At 49.7% G+C, this 18,715-nt stretch overlaps 1 protein-coding gene and 1 long non-coding RNA gene across 3 annotated transcripts; one reads left to right on the top strand and one right to left on the bottom strand.

The window, feature by feature from the left end:
- Positions 1 to 95: 95 nt before the first annotated feature.
- On the top strand, positions 96 to 17,722 carry LOC125932276 (uncharacterized). Of its 2 annotated transcripts, XR_007460567.1 has the most exons (4): positions 96 to 584; positions 3,102 to 3,232; positions 16,650 to 16,763; positions 16,886 to 17,722. It is a non-coding gene; the product is annotated as an uncharacterized LOC125932276 (long non-coding RNA). The 2 variants fall into 2 exon arrangements; XR_007460566.1 differs by having other exon boundaries at positions 99 to 584; positions 16,650 to 17,722.
- Positions 937 to 8,224, bottom strand: LOC125932261 (homeobox protein ESX1-like). The gene is made up of 4 exons (XM_049644790.1): positions 7,933 to 8,224; positions 7,325 to 7,772; positions 5,181 to 5,226; positions 937 to 1,474 (listed from the first exon to the last, which is right to left on the bottom strand). The coding sequence occupies exons 1-4, from the start codon at positions 8,075 to 8,077 to the stop codon at positions 1,133 to 1,135; spliced, it is 981 nt and encodes a 326-aa protein (XP_049500747.1). The 5' UTR covers positions 8,078 to 8,224; the 3' UTR covers positions 937 to 1,132.
- Positions 17,723 to 18,715: the final 993 nt, after the last annotated feature.

The raw sequence follows: 18,715 nt of genomic DNA, 5'->3' as shown, positions 1-18,715 counted from the left end.
GGGTGGTGGCCCCCGATATCAGATCCGGGAGATCTGCGACGCCCCGGCTCACAGACCCCGCTGCGGCGCCACAACCCAAACCTGGGGGACGGGGGGAGACATTTTGGGTGCACCGGCGAAACTCGTCCCCGGGGCCGGGGTCGTCCTGGCAACGAGAAGGGCTGTGTGTGCCAGTGTAAACAACCCGATCGGGCACCAGGTACACGGTCTCGGTTCCGCAGGAGCCCCTCCGCCACCCCAAGTCCGAGGGGACAAAGACCCAGGTCCTTTCTCAGCTGCGGACTTGAAATGACCGCACGCGAGGGCGGCGGGCCATAGGAAGGATTTCGCGGAAAGGTGCCGGGCAGCTGCGAGCTGGGGGCCGAGCGATGCCGGGCCCTGCACGCCTGGGGAGTGGGGGACAGGGGAGAGAGAGCGAGCCCAGCGCCGGCCTGGAAGGGGGTCTCGCCTCGCGGTGCCTCCGCAGGCGCCGGACCCTCCCGCTGGAAGGCCGCGCGGCCCGGTCTGGTCCGCCCGCGGGGCAGGCGCCGGACGCAACTTGGAGAGCACCAGATGCACACCCGGCTGCCGCTTCTCCGGGAGCTGTGAGTAGCCCCTTCCGAGTTTCCCTGCCAGTGCTCGGCTGTGCCCCAGCTCCTCGGGGCGACTGGGGCCCAGCCCCGCCCGGAAGCCCGCCGGTCCCTCCTTAGGGGCTGACGCCACCCGCTCCTGCACCTCTGCGGGGTCGGGCTTGCGCGCGGGGCGGGAGGACGGGGTGGCGGAGGAGAGGGTGGGTCTCTGTAACCCTGCCCCGGGCACGTGGGCACCTTCGGGGATGCGCCTGGCCTGCCGATGGTGGCTCAGGGACAGTGCTGCGTGAGAGCAGGTGTCCTCGCCTTTCGCTATGAATGGCATTGCCCATGCAACTGACTGACCCCGCACCACACGCAAAAACAATTGTAGAGAATTCACAACTTTATTGGAAACGTAAAAAGTGCCCTAAAATAGAGGGTCAGTGAATTTGACTTCTCTTTAATACATTCAGCACACATTTAATGAACTATTCGTTATGGCGACAGATACAGAAACTTGAATCTGGCTCAAAAACACCTCGGAAAAAAACTGTCACAGATCCCATTCTTTGGGAAAAGGATTAAGGAAGAGCCACGGGTGGTACAGCACCAGGATGGGCCATAGGAGGACAGCCATAGCGAGGGAAAGGTGGAGGGCAGCCACAGGGAGGGAAAGGTGGATGCAACCAGGGAGGAGGAGGCAGGAACATAGGAGGAAAGGGTTGCATGGGCGGGCGAGGTGGCCCCGGCATCATTGGCTCCTGAGGCATCCACACACAATCTGGCCCCCGATTGAAGATGCCACGGTAGGGTCCGCCCACGTTAAAGTTGAAAGGGGGGACCATGGCCATGGGAGGCATGTTTCTGTACCTCAGTGCCCTCTGCTGTCTTCTCAACTTGGCCCTCCTATTCTTAAACCAAACCTTCAATCAGAGAGAAAAAAGGATCGTTTTAGTATGTGGAGCATTGAATGTCATACATGAAAAAACAAAAAAAACAAAAAAAACAAAACCCAGCAGGCTACTCTCTACACCCTCAGGGTTTTAAACTGCACCAGGGAAGCTACTTCCTTGTTGCTAAATTATCCTAGGAAAGTTACCACCGAGGGGTCTCCCTTCAGCTCACCCTCAGACGGCACCCACTACGTGCCAGGCTGTGGCTTGGCTTATTGCTTTCACTCTGTCCTCCCACCTTGCGTATTATTTTTCCCCACCCTGGCAAACAGGTGTAGCTGAGGAATGGCACTCCGTCCCTGCTGTTACTCTTACACGTGCTGGGCTGTGTCCTGACAGCTGGCCCTCAGCTGTCCAGCTGCCACTGACTCCTAATCACTAGGCTAGTGTCACCCTGCTTGTGGGGAAGCTCAGCATAAAGTCCTGCTGCGGCGACAACCCCCAGTTTGCAAAGCCCGTCTTCAATGTGCAGTAAATAATCCATAGGCACGTGTGGGATTTTGAAACCAAAGGTTTCTTTGAAGGATGACTAAAGGGTCATTCGTTTTCTGAAACCTCTTCATAGTTGAAAGGATGGTACTGTGAGCGAGGCTTGGGCTTGGAGGGCCCAGGAGCCTGTGGCTTGTCTTGCTGGGACACAAGTTAAGCTGAAGCACCGGACAGCACCTGGACGTTTTACACTTCGGGGGCAACGAAGGTTTAGCCTGACTAGGGCCACATTTACTCAAGTTCTCGAAATCTCTGCCCAGCCAACAGTTCGGGGGCAAAGAGGCACAGCACCGTTGTCCACTCTGCACCCTCCACCCTGCCCCACCCTCCAGACTTCCCTGGGCTCAGCACCCGGTCAGCGCCCTCTGCTCTGGCTACAGTTCCAGGACCCTGGACAGGAGCCGCTGCTGCCCAGCAGGGCAGGGCCCCCTAAGCCCCTCTCCTCAACCAGGAGAGCCCCATCCCATCCCTCCTTCTCCTTTCTTTTTTGAGTCGAAGCATAGCTGACAATACAATATTATAGTAGTTTCAGGTGGACGGCACAGTGATTCGTCATTCCTCTACCTTACAAAATGCTCACCACGATCAGTGTAATCACCATCATCACCATACAAAGTCATTGCTGTATTTTGACTATATTCCTTCTGCTGTACTTTTCATCCCCGGGACCGATTTACTACATGACTGGAACTTGGCGCCTCCTAATCCACTTCACTTGTTTTGCCCGTCCCTCTCCCCCTACCCCGCAACCTCCAGTTTCTCCTCTGTATTACAGTCTGCTTCTGTTTTATCTGTTCGGTTAAGATTCCACACATAAGTGAAATCATATGGTTTTCCTAAGGCAACAAGGCGAAACTGACACTTTAGGGAGACAGCTAAGCATGTGGGAGAGGAGTCACAAAATGGCTCCTCCCGCCTATCTGCCAGCTATGAACAGTACACAAAACAAAACAAAACAAGACACCTGTCCTTTGGACTCCACTGTCCTTTCCACATCGTATTAACGGAAATCCTTTGTATTTAATATTTGTAGACATTCCCAGTTGGCAAAGATTACTTGAGACTAAGGGCCTCTACTCTCTCTGTTGCCTCATTTTCCCTCTCCCAGCTTCGTAGTTACTTGGTCTTTCTGCTGCTTGAATATGAAAAGTCTAAAGAAACCAGTGCTGGGAGCTCCTTTTGGGGTATCCAAGTTTACCAGAGGCCAAGTCTACACAAGTGCAAAGCAGCCTAACTGAGGTGGGTTATCAAAACAACTCTTAACTGTATTCGCAAAATAGTCGAGGGGACACCCATTAAAATGTTCTTCACACAATCGCTTTATGTTCTCAGTTATATGTGGAATCTAAAAAAAAGCTCAACAAACTCATGGAGCAACATCGGGTCTGTGAGTGCTAGAAGGGTGGGTGGAGGAAGGGCCTAGAGTCGGTCACAAGGTAAAAATTGCCACTTTTGAGATAGACACGTACCAGGAAGATAATGTGACATAACGACTAGACTTAACACTGACACTGCCACGTGGCATGTATGGCAGTCAAGAGATTCAATTTTCTTAATGTTTTTTTATTTTTGAGAGAGAGCGCGAGCAGGCGAGGCCGGAGAGGCAGACAGAGAGGGAGACAGAGGATCCCAAGAGGGCTCCACGCTGACAGCGGCAAGCTGGGAGCCCCTTCCTGCTCTTGTGCCCCCTGTCTCTCCCTCTCTCAAAATAAATAAGTACACTTAAAAACAGAAAAAGAAGACCAAAATCTCAGGTGTTAGACATTCCTCGAAGGACCGTTCGCTAATGCGTTTGGTACTCTCACAAATTTGAACGTGAGTGATATCCCCAAATAATTCTCCCCTTACCCTCCACCTCGTTAGACTGGCTTCCCCCTTTGTTGAGCTGATGCAACCTTGTTTGAAATTGTTGTTTGGGTTTATTTTGTCTTGGACAGATTTCAAAGGTTGCGACTCCCCCCTCCCACGTCTACCATAATGCACAATCTACTCTTTAACTATGTTTTCAGGCTGACAGATCAAAGAATTCTGGAAAATTAAAGTGGAGGCCTGCCACTCTCCACACCCCTTTACCAAACACTTAAAAGCAATAGCTCCAAATTGGAATTGATTGAATTTAAAAATGTTGAAATAAAATAATTTTTTAATTAAAAAATAAAACTGCCTTACTCCAAATCCTAGAGTAACAAATCATAGATGTTAAAAAAACAAACAAAACACAAAACAAAACAAAACGAAAAGCAATTAAGCAGTGAAAATCAAAAACATTTTTGAAATTTTTAAATAAAATTTAAAAAATAAATCAAACGAATTTTATAATTAAAAAATAAAATTGCTTTAGTCCGGATCCTAGAGCAAAAGATCATATTCAAAAGGAAAACCACCACATAGGGCGCCTGGGTGGCTCAGTTGGTTAAGCGTCCAGCTCTTGATTTCTGCTCAGGTCATTATCTCAGAGTTCGGGAAATTAAGTCCCCATGTCAGGCTCTGTGCTAACAACAGCTCAGCACCTGCTTGGGATTCTCTCTCTGCCCCTCTCCTGCTCGCACAGACTCTCTCTCTCTCTCTCAAAATAAATAAACTTAAAAAAGGAATATACGTGCAATATACTACATATTTTTTATATGTACATTTATATATTAAGTGTATTTCTACTTTAGATAAATATAAGCATTATTCTATGAATTAAATATATATCTTATATAATTTATATTTACTCCATTACACACATGTTTTTGTATTTATAATATATATAAAATACATATATAGTTATATTAGCACGTAAATATATATTGCACATAAAAATAAGTATACTATATTGTGACATATACTTATAAAAATATGTGTATTATAAGTCTAATTTAGTGACCTAAGAAAGTACATCCAGTAAGGTGTAGCTTAGACAAAGGTGTATATATATGTGTATGCAAGGGATACTATACTCTACCAATTTTTTCATTCCTTTAGGAAATCATGTTCCCTCTGGTAATGGGCAATTTCCAAAACCTGGGCTTTATGTATCCCACCTTCCCCTCCGCAAGACCCAAAAGTTCAACACTTATTTCCCAAATCTAAAAAAGGCAACAAAAACACAGAAACGTGAGAAAGTCTATGACCAAGGTGCCCCAAATCCTGAAACAGGTTTAAAATGGCTCCCAGCGAAATTGTTTTTTTCGGGTTTACTGACCTGCAGTCTGGCTACAGGCACATTCATGAATCTCGAAAGTTCCTGGCTGAGGGGAGAAAAATCGCAAAGATCAGTATATGGAGTTGGTGGTGAGTTAAAATACAGCATTTTTCATTCACCTTTTGAAAAATTGTTTTCGGGGAGATGTCAGTGACATTTTATGAACCAGTTTCTGCACTAGGAAAAGTCACGCCATTTCAGGATTTACAGTGAGGTTCAGTTGACAAAGAATTTAAGGGAAGCCAAGTCTTGGTGGGTAAAGGAGGCACAGTCCCCAAGAACACGTGACATTCTAATTCAGTTTCTTTTAGTGTTATCAACACCAAAATGAAAAAGAATCTGACTGAGGAACTATCTGTATGGACTTTCAGTCATTGCTCTTACCCAATTTATGGGTTAAATTAGAGCCCTAAGGGGCGCCTGGGTGGCTCAGTTGGTTGAGTGTCCGACTTTGGCTCAGGTCATGATCTCGAGGTCCCTGAGTTCCAGCCCCGTGTCCGGCTCTATGCTGACAGCTCAGAGCCCGGAGCCTGTTTCAGATTCTGTGTCTCCCTCTCTCTCTGACCCTCCCCCGTTCATGCTCTGTCTCAAAAATAAATAAACGTTAAAAAAAATTTTAATAAAAATACAAAATGATAAATTAGAGCCCTAAAACAACATGCGTTCTCTCTCTCTCTCTCTCTCTCTCTCTCTCCCCTCCCCTCCCCTCCCGTCCCCTCCCCCATCTCTCTTTATCTATCAGTAATGAACCCAGTTAAGAGTACATTCCCACTAGAGGCTAAAGGATGGCACAAACTGCTGTTTATTCCTTGGTCGTGCTTTGTTACGTTTTTCTATCACTAACTTCCCCCCTGCCATCCACCATCCACCCCCCAACACACACACACACTCTCCCCCCCACCCCCGCCCCCACTATTCTGTAAGGGGTAGCTTGAGGCTTCCTTTGAGGGCAGTTTTTCCTTCGGCACGATTTAATTTTAATTTTTTTTTTCAATTTTATTATTTTTTCTTTTCTTTTTTTTTTTTTAATGTTGATTTATATTTGAGGCAGCGCCACGCGCAAGCGTGGAAGGGGTGAACAGGGAGGGAGACAGAATCCAAAGCATTTCAGGCAAAGTCAGAGGTGGGGCTGGAATCCCAGAACGCTGAGAAATCTCTCGACCTGATGAAGTGGGACGCTCAACCACTGAGCCACCCGGGCGCCCGATTTACGGTTTTCTTAAGTAGGCTACGGGTCCAAAATGGGGCTTGAACTCACGACTCGAGATCAAAATTCATATGCTCTACGGACTGAGCCAGCCGCGCCCCTTTTCTTCTTTTTTAAATTTTAATTGATTTTTAAAGACCTCTAGCAAAGTTTAAGGGAATGCAGAACATTCACTACTCGAGACCGTTTTCCAGCGCACTATTTAAAAATATCAAAATCAGGGCAGGGCCGACTGGCGGGTTCGGTTGGAGGAGCCTGGGACTCTCGACGTCAAGGGTCATGAGTTCCAGCCCCACGTTGGGTGTATTTAAAATACATAAATTGGGATTACTTTAGTGAGTTGGGATTACCTCAAATACGTAAATAATTTTAAAATAACACTAAAATTTAAAAATAACACTAAAAACCGGGGCAGAAATAATCCACAACGAGCAGATTTATCACCATTTTAAGCAAAGGCGGCATCCTACTAGCCCGTTTGCTCCCTCGTCTCAGACTTCTCGCCCTCCCCCTTTCCCCCCCTTCCCCCCCCACCCCCCGCTTCTAGTAGGATTTTCTAGGACTTTCTTCTATTAGCCGCAGCGGACAGTTTCCGGGCTCCAGATGTTCCCCTCCACCCGAACGTCCCCCTTGGTCCCCACCCGCAGAGCCCTCAGCTCCCGCCTAAACCAAGGGAGGCGCGGGACCCGCAGCCTCGAGGGCCCGGTAGGTTTTACTTCAGCCACGAGGAGAGAGACACGTGACAAGCCTCCGCGCCACCCCCCTCCCCCACTCGCCGCCGTCCCGTTCCCGCCGTCGCTCCCCCCGCTAGTCTCCGCCGCGGTCTCCCCCCGCCACAGAACCCCCCCGTTCTTCCCCCCCCCCCCCCCCCGTCCCCGCCAACCCCAGCCACTCCCCCCGAACCCCGCACAGGCGCCCAGCGCAGAAGCCCACTTACCGCATGGTAGTGCTGGGATACTGGGTGTAGTGGAACAAGCTCTCCAGGTGGCGCACCTGCAGCGGGGTGAACACGATGCGGGGGCCCGCCGGCTGCCTCCCTCCCGGAGCGGGAGCGGGAGCCGGAGCCGGAGCCGGAGCCGGAGCCGGAGCCGGAGCCGCGGCGGGGGGCAAGCGCTCCTCCTGCTTCGGCTCCACTGGCTCCAACTGCCGTGGACTGCGGCCGCAGCCCACATCGCGGGTTTCGCAGCCCGGGGGCCACGGATATCCAGCGCCCACGTTGCCGGCCCCTTCTCTGCCATTGCTGTGGCCATAACCAGCACCGTCGTCGCCGCTGTCTTCTTCCTCCTTGATTCGTATGCCTGCCGCCTGCTGCTCAGGTGCGAACTCTGCCCTGGCTTTCTCCGCCTCTCCGTTTCTGGTAAGCGACATCCCCACTTGCTGGCTTTCTGCAAAAGAAGAAATCCAGAGACAGATATCAGCATCAGAGCCCGGGCTGTGGGGAGGAGACCAGGGGAGGCATCTGAGGGGTGGCCAGACCGCTCCCCTCGCCCAGGGACCCTTCATTTCTGGGACGTGGCGAAGACGCTTGTCCCGACGGGCACAGACCACGCAGCTCTTCCCGGTCCTCGTCGACTCCCAGGCTGGGGAAGCCCGTGACTTCGCTCTTGAATTGGTTGAAAGGATCCATAGTATCCCTCTGCCGTCCTGTGTGGATCTGCGTCTGGATCTGCTGGATCGCTGGGTCACACATGAAGCGGTGGCCTGCTGAGCTCCGGCTAGGCTGCCGTGCCGTCGAGTTCAGCTACCCAGCGTCCGGCTAGGCGCTTTATATATACCACCCTTTAGTGGGGGTTGGGCTCGCCGAGGTGCGCATGCGGCTGGGCTTGGGCACCAAGTGGGCGGGTGCTCCTGCCAAGAGGGCTGGGGTGGGGAGCACTTGCTCTAAGGCATCGGAGGGGACTATGGGTAACCAGAGCTGGCGGCTTCGGTTGTAACTTAGCTCGTGTCCCCCAAACTGGCGGCATGTCTCCCCCACTCCCGAGCAAGGGGCTGTGCTGCATTGTGTTTGCCCATTTCCGTAGGGTGAGAGACAGACCTCACCCTAGGTCTGGAGACCTGGCAGAAATGTTGGGACAATCTCTCTTGGGCCAGCCCCACCCCCACCCCCCAACCTCTGGACCTAGCAGCCAGTACAAAGCAGAGAACAGTCATCAAACGAATGCGATCAGCTCTGAGGTGGCACACTCTGAGTTTTTTCAGCGAGATGCTGAAGTTAGAGCCCGCCAAACTCCCGGGTACCCGGGAACAGGAGCTGGGGCTTGGGGTTGCTGATCGTGCCTGGTGCTCAGATGCACTATGCAAATAAAACCACACGTGCCCCTTGGGAAAGTCCGGTGCCTCCAGAATTTTAGTGATGAAGCTACATCTCGGTGCAGGGCTACAAACCTGCACAGTGCATTCAAGGCTGCTTAAAGTGCACAAAGCTCCTGCTTTTTTTTTCTTGCAATTTTTCTTTTTCAAATATTTGTTTCTTTGTCTCATTGTAACCGCCAGTCCTGAAGCATTCCTGCACAGCAGCTATGCCTCTAGCTATAGATTTCTCTATACAAGCATGCATGTCCCTCAAGGGTTGGGACCTTTTGGACGCGGGTAATTTCCCACCGCCATTTCTCCCTTCCCTCAGCCTCTCGGTTTTTCTAGAAAGATCTTCCTGAGCCCTTGCTGAGGGAATAAATGAAGTTTACTTCTTTTGTTTTTAAGTTTATTTATTTTGAGAGAGAGCACAAGCGGGGCGGGAGGGACAGAGGATCTCAAGGGGGCTCTGTGCTGAAGGCAGAGAGCCTGATGGGGGGCTGGACCTCATGAACCCAGAGATCATGAAGTGAGCCAAAGCCAGATGCTTAACCGACTGAGCCACCCAGGCACCCCTAAATAAATTTCGTTTCTTGTTGGTTGTTTTTCTTTTTCTTTTCTTTTCTTTTTCTTTTCCTTATTTATTTATTTATTTTTCTTACGGCAGGGATACATTTTTATTGGTTGGAGAGTTGAATTTATGTAGGGTTTTGGTTTCTCCAGGTGAGTACAGAAAAGAGACAAGGGACAAGAGATTTGGGGTATAGCAAGGAATCCGTGATAAAGAGTGACTCTACATAGTTTTATATAGTTTGTCAAAACTCAACAAATATAAGTTTGAGATTTGTGCATTCTTTGTATGTCACTTTTACATCAACAGAGGAAACCTGTAAGCAAATATTGTACTCCACTTAATGGTATGCATGCTTATTTCTTGTCAAATAAAAGGGAGCAGAGCAGATTGCGGGCTCTGTGGTTTTCCCCGCCAGAACTGTTTTATTGATGTTCCAAGACTCGTTAATATCCTAAAGATTGAAAACAGCTTCCCACAGTGGGCCTTATGCTCGACAACGTGCTCGATTTATCCCTCGTTTACCCCACGGCCATTCTCCTCACCCCCACTTGAATTCAGACACTCCATCATTTCTGTGGGTTCCTAAATGCATCACGGGCCCTAGTCACCTCACCCACTGAGTCTCAGGGATAAGTGCCCCTGCCTCATGCCCCTGGAGGATGGGTAAGAAACTAACTAAAAGAGGTTTGCGGACCAATTCGTCTTCAAAGAGGTGGTAAGGGATGCAAGGTGACTGCGTCCTCCTGACGACTTTAACCAGATGTTTCCTCCTCAGGGAGGCCCTTGTTGAATGCCGCAGGCACCTCCCCCGCCTCGGCTGGACACCCTATGCCCAGTTTCGACTTGAGATTAGTTATTGCGTGAGCGACCTACGAGGGCTTTCATTCTGTTTGTGCTGGACTAGCTGCGATTCTCCGTGACCGCTGAGGGGACGCGTTCTTTCGTGTCTCCCGTCCCCATGGAGCCTTCCCGCTGGCTCCATCCCAGTCCCTCCCGTGTCCCGAGACAACTATTGCCCTACCTTGGCATCAGTTGTGGTAGTATCTTCTTCAGTAACTTCACACTTTGCAAACCTTAACAACCGAATGGAGCCTCGTCCTAAGCAAAAATAGCCACGACTGGGGTTCGATGTGCCGGGTTTATGGCCGTGGGCGCTCTGGAGGCAGCCTGCCGGGATGTGCGTCGCGGCTTGCTCGCCCTGGCTAGCTGGCTAACCTGTTGAGTTGCTGAGTCTCACTGTCCTCAGGTGTCCTCATCCGTATAACGAGGACAGCAATAGCCACCACCTCACCAGGGTGCTGCGGGAGTAATTGAGGTGACAAAAATAAAATATTTCCAGTGGCCACACCACACTGTCTCACATTTCTGATTTCAGCCAATTTTGTGTTTCTTTATTCGCAAGGGTCCGTGAGAGAAGACAGGTGCTGGTTGTTCTCTGGCAGTTGACAACGAGGACAGAAAGTTTTCTTGTGACCGTCAGGTCTCCAGGGCTACCTGTCATTTGGGGTCTTTGTTTTTTTAACTCTTTTTTTCAGTCATCTCTCCACCCAACGTGGGGCTCGAGCCCATGGCCCTGAGAGCAAGAGTCACACTCCCCCAACTGAGCCAGCCAGGCGCCCCGCTGCATGTCTGTGTGTACCTACCTGGGCTCCAGTCACCAAACCTCGTGGCCTGCTGTGCTTACAGGGCCCCGTGGCAGGTAGTGTGGGCAGTGCCTCCAGCGCAGACTCAGCCTTTGTGCCCTGGCTTCTCCCAGTCTGAGCGGAGGGATCGGCCCACATGAGAGGAAGAAGCTGAAAATGATGGAGCCCCACCCCCACTAAGTTGCTCTGTGGCCCGGGTGAATCAGCTGACACCCCCGTGCCCCCCGTGCCGCATCTGTACGATGGGGATCACGATGGTACCCCCTCTCCTGAGCTGAGAAGTGTACAAGGTAATAGAAGTCAGGCCCACAGGACGGGCTCAGACGACCGGAGCTGATGCTGGAGGTAAGGGGTCAGGGCTGAGGGGGCTCAGGCTGTGCTTGGGCCCTCGCTGTGATCGAAGGTGCCGGACACGGAGCATAACCCCTGCCCCCGGGCGGATGTGCGAGCCTGTGGAGTGAATGTGGCCGTGCTTGCTCGTGCTGGTGACCTCACGTGAGTGCTGGCTGCGCACCGGGGCCTGGCTGACGAACCTTGCAGCTGTCCGCGGGGAGGGGAGGAGAGTGGGTCGAGGCATCACTGTTTCTTACTGAAGCAAGGCGACGGAGGCTTGGAGAGGTTGGGTGACCTTCCCAAGGCTATGCAGCTTGGTGGAAGTGGGCAAGGGTCCAAACCTCTGAAGACTGTTCCTGGCAGCCCCTGGTAGAAGCGGAGTTGGCTTTCGGGGAGTAGTGGGGCTTCCCTCACGTCTCAGCGTGAGCCAAAGTTTGGTAAATGCTAAGCAGGCTGGGCGCAGAACTGCAGTTAAAGGGGGGAGGAGAGGGGCGCCTGGGTGGCTCAGTCGGTTAAGCGACGGGCTCTTGGTACCGGCTCAGGTCATGATGTCGTGGATGTGAGATCAAGCCCCATATGGGGCTCCGGCCCAGCGTGGCTCCTGCTCGGGATTCTCTGTCTCCGGCTCTCTGCCCCTACCCGACTCGCGCGTGCGTGCTCTCTAAATAAACAAACGTCCGTACAAACAAAGACAATAGGAGAGGGTATTAGGAGCAACCCCAGGAGGGAAGAAGTAGAAAGCTGATCTCAGGAAACCCGGACACAGCCAGGGTGGCTGTGGAGCGTGACCTCGAGAGGGAGCTAGAGAAGAGCCTGCAGAGAACTCCATATCCAGCAGGGAAATCAAGTTTAAATATTACGTTGGGGTCGAATTCAAGGGAGGTGTTGGGATATGTGCATCTGGGAGCATGGAACCCTGTAAGTTTGGGGCAAGCGAGACTCATGAAAACAGTGTTTTAGGACGAGGTTCTTGGAGGGGAGTCCCAGATGGCCCTGGGTTCGGCTCACTGCAGTTACTGGGCTAGGGGATCAAGGTGGAGAGCCAGAGTCCCTGCCTGGAGGCCACATCGGTCCACAAGGTGCATGAGGCGTCCCCTGGAATTGGAATGTAAACGTCTGCGTGTGTAGTGGCATTACGGTGATGTGTGCACCTTTCATCAGCTAGAGTGGCGACCGCGCCCCTAACCCCCCCTTCCGCCTTCATAAATGTTATAGGAGAGAACAGGGGGCTGAGGAAAGCGAGCAGGCTCTGGAGTTGGGTGGAGCACACGTGTCTGGTTTCCGGGCACAGCCGTGTTCTTCTGCTTTCATGGTATAGTCTCACCTCATGACACTGGCAAGCCTTCCTGTCTCTGTGCCTCCGTTTCCCCAACTGGAAATAGGGCAACTCTTCCTATTATTACCACTGTTTACTAAACTAGTGATGGTCAACTCACAGAATTCTTAAGAAGTCGGAATGAAGTATGGAAAAACAGTTTCCTTCTCTCTCTCCTTCTTCCTCTCCCTTCCTGTCTCCTTCCCTCCCTCCCTTCCCCTCCCCTACATCCCTTCCATTTTCCTTCTCTCCCTACCTTTCCTCCTCTCTCCTTCCTTCCTCCATCTTCTCCTCCCTCCTTCTGTCCATCCTTTCCTTTTATCAAAACTCCTCTCCTCCATTCATTCTTCTCTTCTTGCTGTGACAATTTCAAAGAAACTCAAGGGGCGCCTGGCTGGCTCAGTTGGTGGAGCATGCGACTCTTGATCTCGGGGTTGTGAGTTCGAGCTCCACATTGGGTATAGAGATTACTTTAAAATTTTTTTATAAATCTTTTTTAAAAACATAGGGGCACCTGGATAGCTCAGTCGGTTAAGTGTCAGACTTCAACTTCAGCTCAGGTCATGATCTCCCGGTTCGTGGGTTTGAGACCCGCATCGGGCTCTGTGCTGACAGCTCAGAGCCTGGAGCCTGTTTCGGATTCTGTGTCTCCTTCTCTCTCTGCCCCTCCCCTGTGCGTGCTCGGTCTCAAATAAAATAAACATTTTTTAAAAATTAAAAAAAAACTTTAGGGACGCCTGGGTGGCTCAGTCGGTTAAGCGTCCAACTTCAGCTCAGGTCATGATCTTGTGGTCCGTGAGTTCGAGCCCCGCGTGGGCTCTGTGCTGACAGCTCAGAGCCTGGAGCCTGTTTCGGATTTTGTGTCTCCTTCTCTCTCTGCCCCTCCCCCGCTCACGCTCTGTTTCTCTCTGTCTCAAAAATAAATAAACATTAAAAATTTTTTTAAATAAAAATTTAAAAAATCTTCTAAAAAAATAAAAGAACCTCAAGACAATATGTGTTTTCATCTCTACATCTTTATTTGTATGGACTTTCCAAAAAAACCCAGAAATTTCGGCTACATAAGCACAGTGACAACAATAATCTCTTGGAATCATCGCCCAGTCGCCTACATTTAAATTTCCCTGATTACCTCAATAATTTTAGAACTTACACTTTGTTGCATCTGCAATGATGAAATAGAGATCTCAATGGAGTTATCTGCATATAGAATTCCAGCCTTAGAGAGAGGAGGAGGTGGGGTGCCTGGCTGACTCAGTGGGAAGAGCTTGTGACTCTTGATCTCCGGGTCATGAGTTTGAGCCCCACATTGGGTATAGAGAGTACTAAAAAAAATAATAATAAACTTAAAAAAAAAAAAGAATGAAGAGGAGGAAGTTATAGACAGACCCGGGGTACCTGGGTGACTGAGTCGGTTCAGCCTTTGGCTCTTGATTTCAGCTCAGGTCAGGATCTCATGGTTTGTAGGTTGGAGTCCCGCATTCACATTTGAGTCTCTGCTGTCAGCACAGAGCCGGCTTGGGATCCTCTGTCTCCCTCTCTCTCTGCCCCTCCCCCACTTATTCTCTCTCAAAAATAAAGATTTTTTTTTTTAAAAGCTAAGCAGATTTTGTGTTCACTGCCCTATCTTGGGACACCACGGACTCTTCAGGTTTGTTCCAGGAAGCTGTATCATTTGCACATTAAATGCCAGTCTAGAGCCTGGTACACTGTGTCCCTCTGCTGTAATCTGGTGTGAAGGGTAAAATTCCATGAGTTTTCTTTCAATTGTGTCTGATATATTAGACCATTATGACCCAGAAACTTGTAGAATCACCACTGTTCATGGCTCCATGTGGTGAAATAAACAAATGCGTGTGTGTGTGTGTGTGTGTGTGTATAATGGTATATCATTTGGCCTTTAAAAATCAGGGAATGTCATTTACAAGACATTGGATGAACCTGGAGGACGTTATGCTAAATGAAATAAGTCAGGAGGCACCTGGGTGGCTCTGTCAGTTAAGCATCTGACTTCGGCTCAGGTCACGATCTCATGGTTCTCAAGTTCCAGCCCCACATGAGACAAAGGTGCTGTCATCACGGAGCCCACATAGGATCCTCTGTTTCCATTGCTCTCTGCCCCTTCCCTGCTGGTTCTCTTTCTCTATCCCAAAATAAATAAATAAATTTTAAAAAGAAAGAAAGAAAGAAAGAAGCCAGACACAGAAAGATAAATACTGCATGATCTCACTTATATGTGGAATCTAAAAGAATTCACCTCATACAGAGATTAGAATGGTGGTTTTCAGAAGCCGAGGTTTGGGGAAATGGGGAGATGTTGGACAAAGGGTGCAAAATTTTAATTATGCAAGATTAATAAGTTCTAGAGACCGTATGTACAGCATGGTGAGTACATTAACAATACCATATTGATACTTGAAATTTGGTAAGAGGATAGACTGTTTTTTTTAAGATATAAATGTCAGGAGCACCTGGGTGGCTCAGTCAGCTAAGCGTCTGACTCTGGATTTCAGCTCAGGCCATCATCTCCTGGTTCCTGAGTTTGAGCCCCAAGTCGGGCTCTGTGCTGACGGTACAGAGCCTGATTGGGATTCTCTCTCTATCTCCTTCTCTCTCTGCCCCTTCCCTGCTCATGTTCTCTCTCTGTCTCTCAAAATAAATAAATAAAAATTTTTTTTACAAAAAGATGTAGGGGGGCCTGGGTGGTTCAGTCAGTTAAGACTCCGGCTTTGGCTCAGGTTGTGATCTTGAAGTTCATGGGTTTGAGCCCTGCTCTGGGCTCTGTGCTGACAGTTCAGAACCTGGAGCCGGCTTTTGATTCCGTGTCTCCTTCCCTCTCTGCCCCTCCCCTGCTCACGCTCCGTGTGTGTGTCTCTCTCTGTCTCTCTCAAAAATAAATAAACATTAGGGGCGCCTGGGTGGCTCAGTCGGTTAAGCGTCCGACTTCAGCTCAGGTCATGATCTCGCAGTCTGTGAGTTCAAGCCCCGCGTCGGGCTCTGTGCTGACAGCTCAGAGCCTGGAGCCTGCTTCAGATTCTGTGTCTCCCTCTCTTTCTGCCCCTCTCCTGCTCCTGCTCTGTCTCTCTCTGTCTCAAAAATAAATAAAAACATTTTAAAAAATAAACATTAAATTTTTTTTAAATACATAAATATAAATGTCAAATCCCTTTATTTATTTATTTATTTATTTATTTATTTTTTAACATCTATTTATTTTGAGACAGAGGGAGACAGAGCATGAGCAGGGGAGGGGCAGAAAGAGAGGGAGACACAGAATCCGAAACAGGCTCCAGGCTCTGAGCTGTCAGCCCAGAGCCCGACACGGGGCTCGAACTCACGGACCGCGAGATCATGACCTGAGCCGAAGTCGGATGCCCAACCGACTGAGCCACCCAGGCGCCCCAAATCCCTTTTTTTTTTAATGTTTATTTATTTTTGAGAGAGAGAGAGTTGGGGAGGGGCAGAGAGAGAGTGGGACAAAGGATCCCAAGCAGGCTCTGCATGGACAGCAGAAAGCCTGACGCAGGGTTCAAACCCACGAACTGAGCCAAAATCAAGAGTCTGACGCTTAAGTGCCTGAGCCACCCAGGCACCCCAAGAAGGCAGATCTTAAGTGTTCTTTCCAGAAATAGAAGGCAACTACGTGAGGTAACGGATATGTTAATTATCTTGATTTTGGCAATCATTTCACAATGTATACATACATATATCAGAATATCAAATTGTGAAAGAAAAAAAAGAATATCAAGCTGTACTTCTTAAATATATGGAATTTTTATTTGTCCATTATACCTCAATAAAGCTGAAAAAAATTCAGGTAGAATAAAACAGACACAGAAATAGAGGAGCGGGAAGAAGAAACTGGTAAAGAACACCAGGTAAGGACATTTAAAATAACGGCATCTGCAACGACAATCATGGGAATAATAACTAACCGTTATATAGGAATAATAGCTAAGTATTGTAGAGCACTTAGAACGGTCTTCTTGCTTTCCTCTCCCACTTGTAACCCTTTTTCTCCACCCTCCCCAACTCCCAACAAAGAATTTGCACTTACAGATCTGTTCTTATCTCAAACTAAAGCCGTTTGTTCATCATCCCCCAGGCAGCTGCTGAGTGCCTACTGAGTGTCAGGCCCTTGGAATTCTGTGATGAATTCCAGAGTACTCCTGGATGTACTGATGTACGCCTAGACTACACTCCCCATGATGAGCACTGGGTAATGTATAGAACTGTTGACTCGCTATATTGTATACCCGAAACTAACATAGCACTGTATGTTAACTATACTGGAATTAGAATTTAACACTTAAAAAAATGGGGCTCCTTCCTTCCATGCAGGAATCTAGCGGGGGAATAAAACATGGCGTCAAAAGGAAACGTAAAACAAGTAAGTTCCTGCCCTGAAGGCGATCTGCACGGGGCCTCTCATCACCTCGCTGATCGTCAGGGCTGCTTCGCCTGATCTGGCTGGAAAAGTATTAACTAAAGTAAAATAAAATTAAAGTAAACAAGTAAATTCCAGTAGGTAGGAGCCGCTGGCTTTGTCGGCCCCAAGTCGGGAGGTGGAAAGGTGAGCGGGAGGCCAGGGCACCATATGAAGGGACTCGAGTAAGTGTGAGAATGTAAGGGAGTAGGATTTATAAGGGCTCGACTGGAAGGATTGAAGACAAGGATGAAAATGGGTGCAAGGAAGACAGAAAACGCTTCAATGGGATCGCTCCAGAGCGGGATGAACGATGAAGGGGACGCTAAAGTCAGGTGGGCTCCTCAAGGCAAAGGTGCATCCGTCTCACTCACCTCCTCCCTCTCCTTGTCCCCAGGGGCCAGGCCATGGCTTGTTGCTCCCGCTCCGGTTGGGGGGCAGGGCGGGCGCGGGGAGCAGACGCGACAGAAGAGAAGGGGATGCCCCGTGGCACAGAGGGCATGTGCGGATCAGGAGAGGGATGGGTATGACTGGTTTCAGGAGCCTTGGTCAAGGCCGCCACGCTAATGGCTCAGACCATTCCAGTGACTGGATGGAGAGCAAGGGTGAGAGTGAGAGCGGCTGCCCCGAGGGGAGCGGGCAGATTTGGGGGGCTCCAGACTCTTTGACCAACTGTGACACTGCCCCCCTACCCCCAGAGCCCCAGGCCTCCCGCTCTTGGGGGTGCAAACCCGCCACTGGAGCCACTGGAGTCACTGGAGTCACTGTCGCCACGAGTGGTGCCTTGGCTTCTGGAACGCGATGCCACACACCTGCCCAAATCAGAGACTTGGAACCAGTTCCAGGGAAGTCGACAAAGCCCCTCCCGCACCTAGAGTGGGGTCCTGCCCACGACGGAACGGGCTGTGGGCATCCAAGGAAATGAACTTCGGAAGTACCCAGTTCCCTGCATCCTTCCGGTTCCTCGGAGATTGGAGTCTAAGCTGAATAAGAGACCGTGTCCTTTCTCAGCCCGGTGCCTGAAACGACTGAAGGGAGAGGCGATGGGCCAGAAGACATTTCACAGAGAGCCGGGTTTGACAGTACAGTCCATTCAGCTTGCATTAGGGTGTGTGTGTGTGTTGTGTGTGTGTGTATCACATATTACATGATACAGGCTGTGTACTGTGTCCTATATCTCTAGGTATATATGTGTATATATAATACATGTGCAATAATATAGAAATGGCTCAAGTCAAAGCACATATACATTTAAAAAAATTTTTTTTCTTTTAACATTTATTCATTTTTGAGAGACAGAGAGTGACAGAGCATGAGTAGGGGAGGATGCAGAGAGAGAGGGAGACACAGAATCCAAAGAAGGCTCCAGGCTCTGAGCTGTCAGCACAGAGCCTGACACGGGGCTCGAACACATGGACCTCGATATCATGACCTGAGCTGAAGTCAGATGCTTAACCGACTGAGCCACCCAGGTGCCCCCACATATATATATTTAAAATGTTATTTATTTATTTTGAGAGAGAGAGAGAGGGGAGAGAGAGAGAGAGAGAGAACAAGCGGGGAGGGGCAGCGAAAGAGGGAGAGAATCCCAAGCAGGCTCCACTGTCAGCACGAGCCTAACACAGTACCCAATCTCACCAACCGTGACATCGTGACCTGAGCCGAAATCAACAGTCCTATGCTTAACCAACTGAGCCACCCAGGCGCCCCTCAAAGCACATATTTTTTAATCTCTCCTGAATTAA

Source organism: Panthera uncia, chromosome X (genome assembly GCF_023721935.1).
Source record: "Panthera uncia isolate 11264 chromosome X, Puncia_PCG_1.0, whole genome shotgun sequence".
NCBI classification, from domain to species: domain Eukaryota; kingdom Metazoa; phylum Chordata; class Mammalia; order Carnivora; family Felidae; genus Panthera; species Panthera uncia.
The sequence above is the reverse complement of the archived record's forward strand: the minus strand, read 5'-3'. Positions and strand labels throughout refer to the sequence as shown.

What these genes read in the sequence shown, in the direction of transcription:
- LOC125932261 (XM_049644790.1), bottom strand. Translation starts at nt 8,077, where the DNA reads ATGTGTGACCCAGCGATCCAGCAGATCCAGACGCAGATCCACACAGGA. An exon ending in TATCCCAGCACTACCATGCG is followed by an intron (nt 5,227 to 7,324) that starts GTAAGTGGGCTT and finishes TTCTCCCCTCAG; the next exon opens with CCAGGAACTTTCGAGATTCA. An exon ending in TGCCTGTAGCCAGACTGCAG is followed by an intron (nt 1,475 to 5,180) that starts GTCAGTAAACCC and finishes CTCTGATTGAAG; the next exon opens with GTTTGGTTTAAGAATAGGAG.